The 15,129-nt window shown below is 34.0% G+C and overlaps 1 protein-coding gene across 3 annotated transcripts in view; it reads right to left on the bottom strand.

The window, feature by feature from the left end:
• DMXL1 (Dmx like 1) overlaps positions 3,183–15,129 on the bottom strand; it is a 134,348-nt gene continuing 122,401 nt past the window's right edge. For all 3 annotated transcript variants that reach the window (XM_018050665.1, XM_018050666.1, XM_018050667.1), the window contains 3 exons: positions 11,260–11,312; positions 8,096–8,313; positions 3,183–6,385 (listed from right to left, as the gene is read on the bottom strand). In XM_018050665.1, coding sequence (XP_017906154.1) covers positions 6,161–6,385; positions 8,096–8,313; positions 11,260–11,312 — 496 coding nt within the window. In that variant the 3' untranslated portion in view covers positions 3,183–6,160. The remainder of the gene's footprint in view (positions 6,386–8,095; positions 8,314–11,259; positions 11,313–15,129) is intronic.

The raw sequence follows: 15,129 nt of genomic DNA, 5'->3' as shown, positions 1-15,129 counted from the left end.
CCACAAGCCTCTTACGCTTCTCCCTCAGAGGGCAGACAGAATGAAAACCACCATCACAGAAAACTAACCAAACTGATCACATGGACCACAGCCTTATCTAGCTCAATGAAACTATGAGCCATGTCTTGTAGAGCCACCCAAGACGTACAGGTCACGATGTAGAATTCTGACAAAATGTGGTTCACTGGAGAAGGGAATGGCAATCCACTTCAGTATTCTTGCCTTGAGAACCCCATAAGCAGTATAAAAAGGCAAAATGATAGGATACCAAAAGAGGAACTCCCCAGGTCAGTAGGTGCCCAATATGCTACTGGAGATCAGTGGAGAAATTACTCCAGAAAGAATGAAGAGAAAAAGCAAAAATAGCACCCAGCTGTGGATGTGACGCATGATGGAAGTAAAGTTCAATGCTGTAAAGAGCAATATTGCATAAGAACCTGAAATGTTAGGTCCATGAATCAAGGCAAATTGGAAGTGGCCAAACAGGAGATGGCAGGAGTGAACATTGACATTTTAGGAATGAGTGAACTAAAATGGACTGGAATGGGTGAATTTAACTCAGATGACCATTATATCTACTACTATGGGGAGGAAGCCCTTAAAAGAAATGGAGTAGCCATCATAGTCAACAAGAGTCGAAAATGTGGTACTTGGATGCAATCTCAAAAATGACAGAATGATCTCTGTTCATTTCTACAGCAAACCATTCAATATCACAGTTATCCAAGTCTATGCCCCAACCAGTAATGCTGAAGAAGCTGAAGTTGAACATTCTATGAAGACCTACAAGACCTTCTAGAACACCCAAAAAAGGTCCTTTTCATTATAGGGAACTAGAATGCAAAAATACGAAGTCAAGATACCTTGAGTAACAGGCATATTTGGCCTTGGAGTACAGAATGAAGTAGGGCAAATGCTAATAGAGTTTTGCCAAGAAAATGCACTGGTCATAGCAAACACCCTCTTCCAACACCAGATGGTCAGTACTGAAATCAGATTATATTCTTTGCAGCCAAGGATGGAGAAGCTCTATACAGTCAGCAAAAACAAGACCAAGAGCTGACTGTGGCTCACATCATGAACTCCCTATTGCTAAATTCAGACTTAAATTGAAGAAAGGAAAACCACTAGACCAATTAGGTATGACCTAAATCAAATCCCTTACAATTATACAGTGAAAGTGACAGATTCAAGGGATTAGATCTTATAAAGTGCCTGAAGAAAACTATATATGGAGGTTTGTTACATTGTACAGGAGGCAGTGATCAAGATCATCCCCAAGAAAAAGAAATGCAAAAACGCAAAATGGTTGTCTGATGAGGCGTTATAAATAGCTGAGAAAAGAAGAGAAGCAAAAGGCAATGGAGAAAAGGAAAGATATACAAATTTGAATGCAGAGTTCCAAAGAATAGCAAGGAGAGATAAGAAAGCCTTCCTCAGCAATCAATGCAAAGAAATAGAGGAAAACAATAGAATGGGAAAAGACTAGCGATCTCTTCAAGAAAATTAGAGATACCAAGGGAACATTTCATGCAAAGATGAGCACAATAAAGGACAGAAATGGTATGGACCTAACAGAAGCAAAAGATATTAAGAAGAGGTGGCAAGAATAACTTAGAAGTAGGGGGGGAAAAAAAAAAAAACAACCCAGCCCAAAAGGTGGAGCCAAGAGCTCTGGAGAAATACTTGTAGGGGACAGGATTACTTAAGAAATTGGTGACAGGTACCCACCTAACTTTCAGAATCCTTCTGGACCAGAGACCATCATATGAATGTTACTTCTCATCTTTTAGAATGGGAGACAGCTACTCTCTCTGTCTCACCATTGTATGTTTCACAGACAGGAGGCCCATAACTTGCCTCATTACTTCATGGGTCTTTAAACTGAGAAGTACTATACTTAAGGAAACTCATGTAAGGAGCCACATATACACCTGAACTTCATTTAGATGAGATCTTGGGGGTTCAAAAGCCTAACCCTGATGCAGTAACAGGGTAAAAACACTGCGGAGTTTATTGGCGGGGTGATGAGTGTTTTGCATATGGGAGGAATATAGATTTTAAAACTTTAAAAACACATATCCTGGGCTGATAACATTGTACTGCTTAGATTCTGTTACAAAGGTCATACCTATATACCAAGCAATCAATTGTACAGGAGTTAGGATCTCAAATGAAGGAAATGGTAACCCACTCCAGTATTCTTGCCTGGAGAATTCCATGGACAGAGGAGCATGGTGGGCTACAGTCCATGGGGTCACAAAGAGTCAGACACAACTGAGTGACACACACACACACAAGGGTCACAAAGAGTTAGATATGACCGAAGTGACTTAGCATGACACACGTTAAGGCATTCCCACTGTGGAAAGAAACGAGTTGTAACACCAAACTGTTTCACTCATCATATCTGCAGTGAGAGAATATTAAGAAACTTTTCTTGTTCTAAGGAGCCTTGTGAAATAATGTTATACTCCAACTCTGCATTAGCTCCCTGAATTATAGACCACAGATGTTCAGGCGACAACCAAGCAAGCAGAAGGGAAAAAAAAGTCATGAAAAACTCCAAACATTTAGCTTTGAAAATAGCAAAAGCCATACAGATTTTTAAGGCTGACAGGTACATTTAAGTCATCTATATTCAACTTTTTTCAAGTACTCTGAAGGACAACATTGTAACCTTTCTACTAAAGTAACATCAAACACCAAAAATATCTTTCAACAATTCCAAGAAGAATATTCCTAAAACAACACCACTTCACTCAACAAATCAGTTGTCAAAGTCCTATCTGGTATGATAACACAGCTTTTCTTCACCAACACATACATGACTATTTCTGCTATCGTGTTACCAAGCAGGGTTTAAAGGCATTTAGAAAAGTATTATCGCCTTCTTCCTTCCATGTTAGAGTCTTGCTTCACATGTATTCTTCCATATATATTTCTATGTCCCTATAATGCACACTAAAACTAAAGACTAAAAAAATCTGAAACAACATAGGATATAACACCTTTTACTTTGAAATTTTTTTCTTACCAACTTTTTTCAGATGAACTGATACAATTCTAACAACTTTTTGAAGAGAGAGAATATTCTGTTGTATGGATTACCAAAATTTATGCCACAATTTACCCATGAATTAACATTGAGATTTGTCTCAATAAACATCTGTATACATATATTTTTATGCATAGGTATTTTTATTGTAAAGGATAATTTCCCAAAAGATTGCTCAGTGAAAGTATGTTTTTCAGTCTTATATATGTATCTACATGACTTTGTAACAGTTTCGTTCTGCCAGCAATGTTTCACTGTGCTCACTTCCTTGCATCTTCACCAAACTGAAGCCACTGTTTTGACTTTATTCTAATTTGATGGATGAACAGTGGTATCACATTGTTGTTGTTGTTTTTTTTAACATTCTTTGCACTCTTAGTGAGGATGAACATATTTGTGCTTGGTGTGGTTATTTTCCCATTATTTATCATTTTAAAATTCTCTTTGTATTAGGAGCATTAAATTTTCCCTATATACTATACATATATTTCTTGTCTACCTGTTCTTTGGATTGTAGTGTCTTGCAATATAACATTTAAACTTTTTGTTTAGTAAAATATATCCTTCTGGGTTGTCAACACTGTTATGAAAAGATCATCGCCACTCTAATGTTGTATAAGGATTTTCTTTAAGTTCTGATCGTTGAGATCAGTTGGAGAAATTCTGCAGTGGTTTTATAAAAAAAAAAATTTTAAGGAGAAATGAATGAATTGGGGCAAGACAAAGAGAGCCAGAAAGGATGATAGAATTGACTGTCCCATGATTCTACATTAAAAAAAAAAAACAACACAACGCTACATTTTAGAAAATGAGGCTCACAGTGTGGTTAATTCTTCTACCCTTACAAAGCGTCATTCTCAGAAAACACACAATTTAAAAAATGTAATTTGTATCCACTCCATTAGTGTGGATAAAATTTTACATATATGTACATCATTTTTTACTTAAGCATACATTCCAACTACCTTTACCATTTTATTCTCACCTTTTTTGCATAATGCTTACTCATTAAGTTAAAAAGACTATAGAAAAGAAACAACAGGGAATCTGGGAAAATTATGTAATTCTTCCTACATTAACCAAATACAAATACAGAAATTCTCCTATTTAAAATGTCACATATACTTAAATCAACTAAAGTGGCATAACTATTACTTAAAACAATAGCATGCTTAAAAAAAAAGTCACTGCATGATTGTTTATTTAAAATATTATGACTCTGGATGTAAATATATATGGGCTTACATAATTTATTATTCATATAAACCCTTAATTAAAATGCTTAATTCTTCATCCACCATGTCTTTTTCCTAATAAGCATAATAATAAATTTTCTATCTCACTGCAAGTGTTTAAATTTAAAGCCTTTTGAATCTTGATTCATGAAGAAATTACTGAATAATTTAAGATTAACTACATCAAACAATAGTATCATTTGCAATGCTGTCACAGATTTCTCCATGGCAAATAGTCACATATCGTATTGCACAATTTATAGGTACAGGTTATTATGTGCACATAAACTCTCTACACAATAACAGTGTCTTCATCGCAACTTGCTTAACACATTTAAAAGTATGAATTTACAAAATCTTTTAACAATATACTTTTAAAAGTATCCTGAGGATATTACAAAATTCATTTTACCAGCCCTTCATTTCTTTGCTTCATTTGACTCTTTAATTTCCAAGATAATAGTTGTCCATATTTTGTTACATAAAAATGTTCTATTAATGTTCCTATTAACAAAATATATTTAAGCTAAGTAGTATATAGTTGTTGCTTAAACACTTAGTCCCATTTGCCTCCAGTCTCCTTGGTTAAAATTAAGTATTATCAAGTTTTCTATAATTCTGAATCAGAAAAGGTATAGCACAAAACAGACAGAAATAGGGTTAGCACATTTAAGTTAAAAGCATTGTGCATTTTTAATATTTTGGTCATACTTTTATAATAAAATAATATATTTTGGCAAAAAAATAATAAAATATAAGGTTTAGTTTATTATCTATTAATGGTAGATCTGGCAGGTATTTTACATTTGTAAATACTATCTATGTAATTTGACTTTTCACATTTGTTTCTAAAAACACTGCTGTAAGTTTTTCAGAACTTTGAGACTAAAAGCACCTAAAAATAAGAAGTAAAATAAAATTTAAGTAAAATGTATGGTGCCCAAAAATCCTTTGACAAATTTATAAGCTTAAGTGTCTCATATATGCCACCACAGAAACATTATTGCCTGCTATGTCTAATCTAACTCAATGCAATCTTAATAATCTTGGAAGTTTTCCTGAAATTTATTTGAAGATTGTGAGAATTCAATATTTTTAAAAAAAAGATAAAAAAAAAAACCAGTTGCAAAAAAGTTGTTATTCTGGTGGCGGTGCTGTTATGGCACAAAAACAAATGAAAAGACTTGCAGTTTTCTCTTATACACATAAACACACAGTTCACATAAGATGTGTAAGATATATTATATACATACACACACCACACACATACAACTTGGGCTCCAGAGGGAAAATAGATGAAAACTTTACGTAAGGAGCCATTTGACTCATTTATCACTAAAGTCCCAATGACAGTATTAATGGAGATATTATTTTTTGACTCTTGCCCAAATATCATTCTATCATTAATTAACAGAGGAGTCTGAGATGTGAAAGTCTGAAAAAGGAAGTGAGAATGTGGTGAACTAAGTGATGACTGAGGTGCAACTGCCTTTATAGGTTGCACCTGCAAAGGTGCAAAAAAAGGGGGTATTTTTACTGTGAAACAAATTCATGCAGAGATGTCTGCAGAAGAACTTATCAATAAAACAAAATTCCTTTAACACTATGATATACTCACTATAACATACTATAAATACGTATTATTACAGCATTACTTACACATTTTACTTTAGGCAATGTAGTCTAATTCTGAATAACCTTGTTAATTTTTAAGGCATCAGTGCATCAAGGGCAAAGCTCCATAAAATAAATATGAAAACAAGAAAAGCATTAGCTTATTTGTGGTATAGAGAATGATCACCGTACATTATATGTGTTGGCCACTTCAAGGAATAGGTAATAAATTATACATCTTATTGTTAAAATGTTACAGCATAAATTTCACATCATTTTTCAACACTTCATTTAATGGGCTAAACTGATCCGGTAGTATTCTCATTTTCATTGTTCCATCAGCTCCACATGAAAAAATGTGATTTGCAGGCCCCGTCTCAATTTGCATCACTCCGGTTCCAATATTTCTGAAAATGGATTGCCGAGCATGTTCATTGATAAAGGTGTGAAGAAGACTAAAGGTAGAGAGACTCCAAATCTGAAATTATATCAAGGACAAAATAAAAATTGGGATTGACAAATACCTTAAAATTCCAAGCAAAATTAAAGAAAAAATCCAAGCAAAAGATTTAGGCCTGTCTTTGTGTACAAATAAGGAATTTCTAAAACAAAAATGGAGAAAAATCTGTGTAGGCCGACAGTTACAACATTTTGATTCTTGTATACAGTGTTGCAATTTTCTAAATCTCATTGATATTATTACATTCTTCAAAAGTGAATCCAGTAAAACAGGTATTTTAAACCCTTCATTAGAAATGAGAAAACTTAGATACAAGAAGGTTAGGTATGCAATGCAACAGAAACTTGTAATATTGTAGGAACTACAATGAAGATTTTCTCTCTCAGCAAAGATTCTGCTGTGTACCTATATAAATAGGGTAATTTTTTCTCCATAATGCACAGTATCCACCAGGGAATCAGAACCACTGGAAAGAGGAAAGTGCCAAACACCCAGAGGCCTTCAGATCAGGCAAAACTATATTCCAGTGGCAAGATAAATTATTACAATTTTCTGAGGTTTTGACATCTCATTAAAAAAAAAATTTCTTTCTTTTCCCGGAGAAATTCATTAATTCACACTACTCTAGACATGAGTGTTAAAATTGTAACTCCTGAATACAACCTGGTATATTATGAAATCTTTTAACTTGATTAAATAATCAAACTCAGAATGAAAATACATACTAAAGAACTAATCTAACATCTAGCACAACTTATTCTAAACTGAGGAAAGTTCAAATAAGAAACTAGCTTCAAACAAACGAAAAAGAATTTTGTATGAAAACTGGTATATATATTTGATTTTAAGAAACACCTTTTTGAAATTCTAGTTAATTTTTTTCTGGCTGAGAATTATGAAAACAGTATAGAAGTCCTAACAAAGTAAAGTAGTCCAACTTATTTGTACTAAGTAGTCTCACTAGCATTTAAATTAATGGATTCTAAGAAACTAGACTCCCCCAGTGAGTTACTGACCATTAGAATAATCTGTTGACTAGTCTTACCCCTACAGATCCTTTAAAGTGCAGAAAGGGAACCCTTCATCAGAACCACTCTATCTGTGTTATAAAAGTGCACACTTCTGAGCCTTGGACTTACCAACTTGTTATGGGGGTACAATCTAGCAACAGTATTTCTAGAGTGGGATTCACTTTTAACAAGGTGCTTAACATTTTTAACAAGCTGCTTAACATTCAAACTTCTAAGTTTGAAACAGTGGAGTTTCAGAAAGACTGTTATAAGCAGAGCTTATCCAGGTACATCAGCATTCTTGAATCAGTCACTAAGTGGCTGGATGCTGATACTATGAATGACAAAATGGGGAGAAATCTGGGATAAGGGAAAATGTCAGTATATTTCGCAGTACCTGAAACCGTATTCAGTAACTCTGAACATGGAGTCAAGACTAACATCTGAAATATGTTCATATCCATATCCACAGAAAATCCAGTTCGTTTGCATCTATTAGTTAAACATATTTGAAAACAACAGGAAAATGGGCAATTTTCAAGTCAAATATTATTGTATTTTATTCACTAAAAGATTAAATAGCAATTAATCTTGTGGACTACAAAGGAGTCAATATTTCTATCATTTAAAGAGACAAGTGTCTTCAATATGATTAAAGAACCAAGGTTTCCAAAAATTTCCTTTCACATTGCAGTTATTGTGGCATTACTATAATTACCTTTATGTTGCCTTCGGCAGATCCTGTAACAAAGTACTCTTCAGTAGGATCAATAGCGATGGCTTTAACAGGAGAATCATGGCTCTGGAAGAGTTGCCTCTGTTGTCGTTGCCGAAGGTCAAATACACATGTATAACCTTTTCTGCCACCTGATATCAGTAGCTGATGTTTTGGAGCATATGCCAAAACAGTGGCTCCACTATCATGACATGCAAAAGCTGAAAATTAAATAAAAATAAAAACTATATAACAGCATAAGAAACATACTCCTGGCTTTTGGCCAAGGTGGAATACTAGACTCGATTTACTCTCCTGCCTAAATCAATGAAAATATCAAGTGATACATAAGAAACAATGGAATGAGACACTGGAAACTAAGCACTGAAAAAGAATGATCTCTGAGAAATGAGAAACGAACTAGGTGAGCCACACAACTGACTCAGCTTACTGCTTAGGATTTTCCGGCCATAGCATAAGAAAGGGGAATCCAGGTTGATTTGTGTTCCTGTTTTTACCAGCCAGAGTAGGGAAAAAATCTTTTAATTCAGAAGGCATTATACAGAGTACTGAGAAGGGTACTGACTCAATGGGGTGTGTGTGTACACATGTGCGTGCAAAATTTGCCCTGTACCAAACGTGGCTTTGATTCTGTTTAACACGATTCCCATCTCCACCCTCAACAAATCTGTTTCCAAGTAACTCAGTCCTGGAGAAAACCTCAAAAAATATTTAAACAATACAAAAACAATACCTAAAATGTATAAAATTTACACTATATCTAATAAAAAATGACCAGGCATGCAAAGATGCACACATAAAGACAAGAAAATCCATCAACTGAAACTAACCCAGAAACGACATAGATGACAGAAATACTAAATAAGGAAACTAAAAACCAATATAAGTATATTCCCAAAATCCTGGATTTTGTCTGGATTTAAATGCATACCACCTTAGGCGAATTATTTAACCTAAGTCTCAGTTTCATCATTTGTAAAAGAGATGATAACACCATCTGCCTAACAGTTATGTATGAGGATGAAACTAGGGAATATATTCACAGCATATACATTACCTGGCAAATACTAAGTACTCAACAAAATGTTATTAGTATTGTAAGAATCTAGATAAAACTAATCATAAGGTTTTTTTTTTTAACTTTTCCAGCACTTTGAGATATAAACTTGCATAGAGTAAAATGGACAAATTCTAAGTGTACATCGTTCATGAGTTTTGACAAATGGATACCTTTGTGTAAGCATTATTCAGATCAAAACAAAGAATGTGTTCATCATTCCAAAAAGCACTCTCAGGCTTTTCCTTTGCCCTCAAAAGCAATCACAATTCTGATTTCTATCCAATTAGTTTCGCCAGTTCTTGAACTTCATATAAATGGAGTTTTGTAGGACATACTCTTTTGTTCCTGCTTCTTTTCCTTTCAACATGCACTTTAGGTGTTAACCTATGTTGTTCCATCTATCAGTGGGGCATGCATTTTAGTTCTGAACAGTATTTTATTACATAAATATACCATGTTATCCTGTTGGACATTTGTGTTATTTCCAGTTTTTGGCTATTATAAACAAAGCTGCTAATAACATTCCTATACCAGTTTAATTGTGGACATGTGTTTTCATTTTTTGTGTAAAAATATATACTGCTAGGTCATGTTAGGTGCATGTGTAATTTTATTAAGAAATTGCTGAACAGTTTTCCAAAGAAGTTGTACTATTTCATACTTCTATCAGCAAATCATGAAGGTTCCAGTTTTTCCATACCCTCATCAACACTTGGTGTTCTAGAATCTTTAATTCTGGCTATTCCAGTGTAGATAGTATGATAAATTATGGTGCATTTAGCGTGCCCTTCCCTGACGACTACAGATACTGAGCATCTTTTATATGGCTATTTGCTCTTCAGATAGTGAACAAAAGGATAACTTTAAAAGTCTGGAATATATCGTTTCTTTACTGGATTGTGTTTTTGTTTTATCTAAATCTCATCACCAAACCCAAGGTCACCTAGATTTTCTCCTATATTTCCTTCTAGAAGTTTTACAGTTTTGTTTTTACATGTAGATCTATGATTCATTTTCAGCAAATTTTTGTGAAAGGGGTAAGATTTGTACCTATATTCATTATTCCACACAAAAGGACCCAAATGTTACAGCACTCTTTGTTGAAAAGACTATGTGCTTCCATTAAATTACCTTTATGCCATTATTAATGAAGAGTCTACCAACTATGTGCAGGTCTATTTCTATGCTTCCTAATGTGTCTATTCTTAAGCCAATACCACAGTGGCTTGATTACTGTAGCTTTACAGTGATTCCTGAAATCAGGCAATATGAATACTCCAGGTTTCCAAGTATTCTAGGTCTGTGGCCCCTCTACATAAACTTTAGAACCAGTTTGTTGACACGTACAAAACAGACTGCTGGGGGTTTAATTAGAATTGCACTGAATCTATAAAGTTGGGAGGAAGTAACATCTTAACAATACCAAGTTTTACAGTTTGTGAACACAGACTATCTCTCCATTTATTTAGGTCTTTTATCTTTTTTACCTTTTTTGGTAGCTTTTCCCAACAGATGCTATACAGATTTAGCTTCAGAATTACATTATTTTGGGTGCTATTTTAAATGGTGATTTTTTTTTTTTAATTTCAACTTCCAAATGTTCATTTGTGGGTGTAAAGGAAAGCAACTGATTTTAGTATACTGATTTGGAATCAAAGCTTTGACTTTGCTATATCTGTACATTAGTTCCAGCAGTTTTTTTTTTTTTCCCCTATACTCTTTGGAGTTTTCTACAACATCATATAATATGTGAATAAACACAGTTTTATTTCATCCCTTCCAATAAGTATATCTTTAATTTCCTTTTTTTGTCTTATTGCTTTAGTTGTAATTTCAATTATGAAGTTGAGTAACAGTGGTGTGAGAGGATATAATACTATAACTGATATTCACAATGAACAATTTTTATATTATCTATGTTCCACTGTCCTTCATTAAAGTACACTGAAGAGTTAATTACACATATTAAACTTTTCTGCTTTCATACTTTGCTACCATGAGCAAAATAAATCTCACAAACTATTAAACATGTCATTTTAAAAAATCCATTTAAAAATCACTTTTATAAAATGCTTTCAAAACTTACCATGGACTAAACTATTGGCAGGTGCTACAAGTGTGTCCCACAAACATATGTTTCTGAAAAAAAGAAAGATTACTTCTTTTTTTTTTTTTAGAAAGATTACTTCTTAAGTGACATAAAAAGTTGAAAACAGAATAAAAATGTTTCACATTATATAATGATAAAGGGATCAATACAAAAGGAATATTATACATGTTAACATATACACACCCAGTACAGAAGCACCTATATAAAGTAAACAATAATAAAGAATACACAGGGAAGAAATTGATAATAATACAGTAACAGTATGGGATTTTAACACCCCACTGACATCAATGAACAAATAATCCAGAGAGAAAGTCTGTAAGGCAATAGTGGTATTAAATGACAATGGATCAGTTGAGCTTAAATGGTATGTATAGAATATTATATTCTAAAACAGCAGAATGCACATCCTTTTCAGGCACACATGGAATGTTCTCTAGAATACGTCACATACTAGGTCACAAAACAAGTGCCAACAAATTTAAGAAAATAGAAATTGTATCAAGCAAATTTTTTTCCCTAATCACAAGGGTACGAAGCTACAAATAAACTACAGAGAGAAAAACAGGAAAAACAAACAAACATGCAGACCAAACAACATGCTACTAAAAATGCAATGGGTCAATAACGAAATCAAAGGGTTTAAGTCAGAAAAGACCTTAAGACAAATGAAAATGGAAACACAATTTCCCAAAATCTATGGAATGCAGAAAGCAATTCTAAGAGGGAAGTTCACAGCAATACAGGCATTCTCAAATAAACAACCCAAGCTACCATCTACTTTTTCTTTTAGAAAAAGAAGAACAAACAAAGCCCAAAGTCAGTAGAAGGAAGGAACTTTAACCAAGATTAGAGAGGAAATAAAACAGAGATTAAAAAAAAATCCAATAGAAACAATCAATGAAAACAAGGGCTGATTTTCTGAAAAGAAAACAAAATCAACAAACTTATTCAGGTTCATCAAGAAGATGACAGAGGACCCAAATAAACAATACAAGAAATGAAAGAGGAGAAATAACAACTGATATCACAGAGATACAAAGAATCATAATACTATGAACAGTTATATGCCCACAGACTGGACAACCTAGAAGAAATGGACCAGTTTCTAGAAACATACAGCCTGCCAAGAATGAATCAAGAAGAAACAGAAAATTTAAACAGACTGATCACTAGAAGTGAAAATCAATCTGGAAGGGGAAACAAAACAAAAGCAACTTCCAGGTAACTGAGTGTCCAGGACCAGACATGGGAATTCTACTAAATATATGAAGAACTAATAATTATCCTTCTTAAACTATTCCAAAAAACTGAAGAGGAGGGAACACTCCCAAATTGATTCTACAAGGCCATCATTACCTCGATTATCTTGATACCAAAACCAGACAGAGACACTATAAAAAAAGACAATTACAGGCCAATATCTTTGATAACTACAGATATAAAAATCCTCAACAAAATATCTTAACAAACCAAATACATTAAAAAGATCATACACCATGATCAAGCTGAATTAATTCTAAGGTCACAAGGATGGTTAGACATTTGCAAATCAAAAAATATAATACATCACATAAACACAAAGAAAGATAAATATCAGATGATCATCTCAAAAGACACAGAAATTCTCTATTGAGTTGTCCATTCATGATAAAACTGTGTGTAAAGAGGAAACAATTCTTAACATAATTAAAGGCCACTTAAGACAAATCCACAATCAACATCATACTCAACAGTGAAAAGCTGGAAACCTGCCACTAAATTCAGAAACATGACAAGGATGTTCACTCTCTCCAATTTTATTTAACATGTTACTAGAAATCCTAGCTATAGCACACAAGAAAAAGAAATAAAAGGTATCCAAACTGGAAGGGAAAAGGGAAAACTGTCACTATTTGCAGATGATACAGAAAATCCTAAAATCTTCACCCCTCCAAATTTAGAACTAATAAATAAATTCAGCAAAGTTGCAGGATATAAGATTATATACAAAAAATGTGCTATACTTTTACATACTACTAATGAAATATCAGAAGAAGGTAAAACACAACCCTACTTAAGATCACATCAATAAGAATAAATATTTAGGAATAAACATAACCAAGGAGGTGAAAGACCTATACTCTGAAAACTATACACCACTGATGAAGGAAACTGAAGATGCTGCAAAGAAATGGTAAGATAGCCTGTGCTTTTGAATTGGAAGAATTAATATTGTTAAAATGACCACACTACTCAAACCAATCTACAGATTTAGTGCAATCCCTATCAAAATACTCATGACATTTTCCACAGAACTAGAACAAAATAACTACAAAAGACCCTGAGTTGTCAAAGTAATTTTTAGATATTAGACTAGAGCTGGAGGAATCATACACCCTGACTTCAGACTGTATTACAAAGCTACAGTCATCAAAACATTGTGATACTGAGTTCCCAACTCACTGTTGCAAGCCACTGTTGACCTACACCTCACAGGAGACCCTCCAACGCTAGCAGGATCTCCACCCTTTGGTCCACAAGCATGTATAATTAAATTCACATAATTTAAATCCCTCTAGTGAAAGAGGCATCCAGATATAGAAGACTCATCCAGTAGTCAAAGACCTCAGGGAATATGGAGAGTGGCTTGGAAATCACTTGCTTTGTAGGAAAGCCAGCTGCTATGTCATAAGGTCACTCAAGCAGCCCTTTAGAGAGACTCAAGTGGCGAGAAACTGAGGTCTCCTGACAAGGCTTGCCAATAGCCCCATGAATAAGCCATCTTGGAAGAAGATTTGCCAGCTCCAGTCAAGTTTTCAGATCATTACAGCCCCACTGACATCTTCACTGCAGCTTTAAGGAAAAGTCACTCAGCTAAGCCATTCTCAAATTCCTGTTCCACAGAGACTGTGAAACAATAAAACTGTGTTTGCAAATATCTTTTCCCATTATGTGGCTTGTCTTTTTCTTTGTGTTAAGATGTGTTTTCTTTTTTAAATAAACTGAAGTTCTTAATGTAAAAAACAAAAACAAAAAATAAACCAGTGTGGTACTGACACAAAAACTGACACATAGGTCAGTGGAACAGAATAGAGACCCCAGAAATAAACCCAAGACTTATGGTCAATTAACCTATGACAGAGAAGTCAAGAATATACAATGGAGGAAAGACAGTCTTTTCAACAAGTGGTGGCGGAAAAACTGGACAGCAACATGTAAAATAATGAGATTGGAACATTCCTCTTTACCATATACAAAAAAAAACTCAAGATCGTTTAAAGTCCTAAATGGAAGAACGGAAAATCATAAAACTTCTAGAAGAGAACACTGGCAGTATACTCTTTCACATAAACCATAGCTATATTTTCTTGGATCAGTCTCCTTAGGCAAAAAAGAAATAAACCAATGGGATCTAATTAAACATAAAGCTTTTACAGAGCAAAGGAAATCATCAACAAAATGAAAAGATAATCTACTGAATGGGAGAAAAAGCAAATGATGTAACTGACAAGGAGTTAACACCTAAAACAGACACACAGTTCATATAGCTCAATATTTAAAAAAAAAAAAAAAAAGTGGAACAGGACTTCCCTGGTGGCTGAGTGTCTAAGATTCTGCACTCCCAATGCAGGGGGCACAAGTTCAATCTCTTGTTGAGAATTGAGATCCTGCATGCAGCACAGTACAGCCAAAAACCAACAAAACCAAAACACAAAGCCACCAAAACAAACAAAAAAATCCCAACATCAATCACAGCCGGGTATCTTAACTGGTTTCTGATTCAACCTGTTAAAAAAAAAAAATGGACAGAGTAACTCAATAGATAATTTCCCAAAGAAGACATATAGATGCCTAAGAGGCATA

The sequence above is a fragment of the Capra hircus genome, chromosome 7, assembly GCF_001704415.2.
Source record: "Capra hircus breed San Clemente chromosome 7, ASM170441v1, whole genome shotgun sequence".
Classification (NCBI taxonomy): domain Eukaryota; kingdom Metazoa; phylum Chordata; class Mammalia; order Artiodactyla; family Bovidae; genus Capra; species Capra hircus.
Note: the sequence above shows the minus strand (reverse complement) of the source record. Positions and strands in the feature narration are given on the sequence as shown.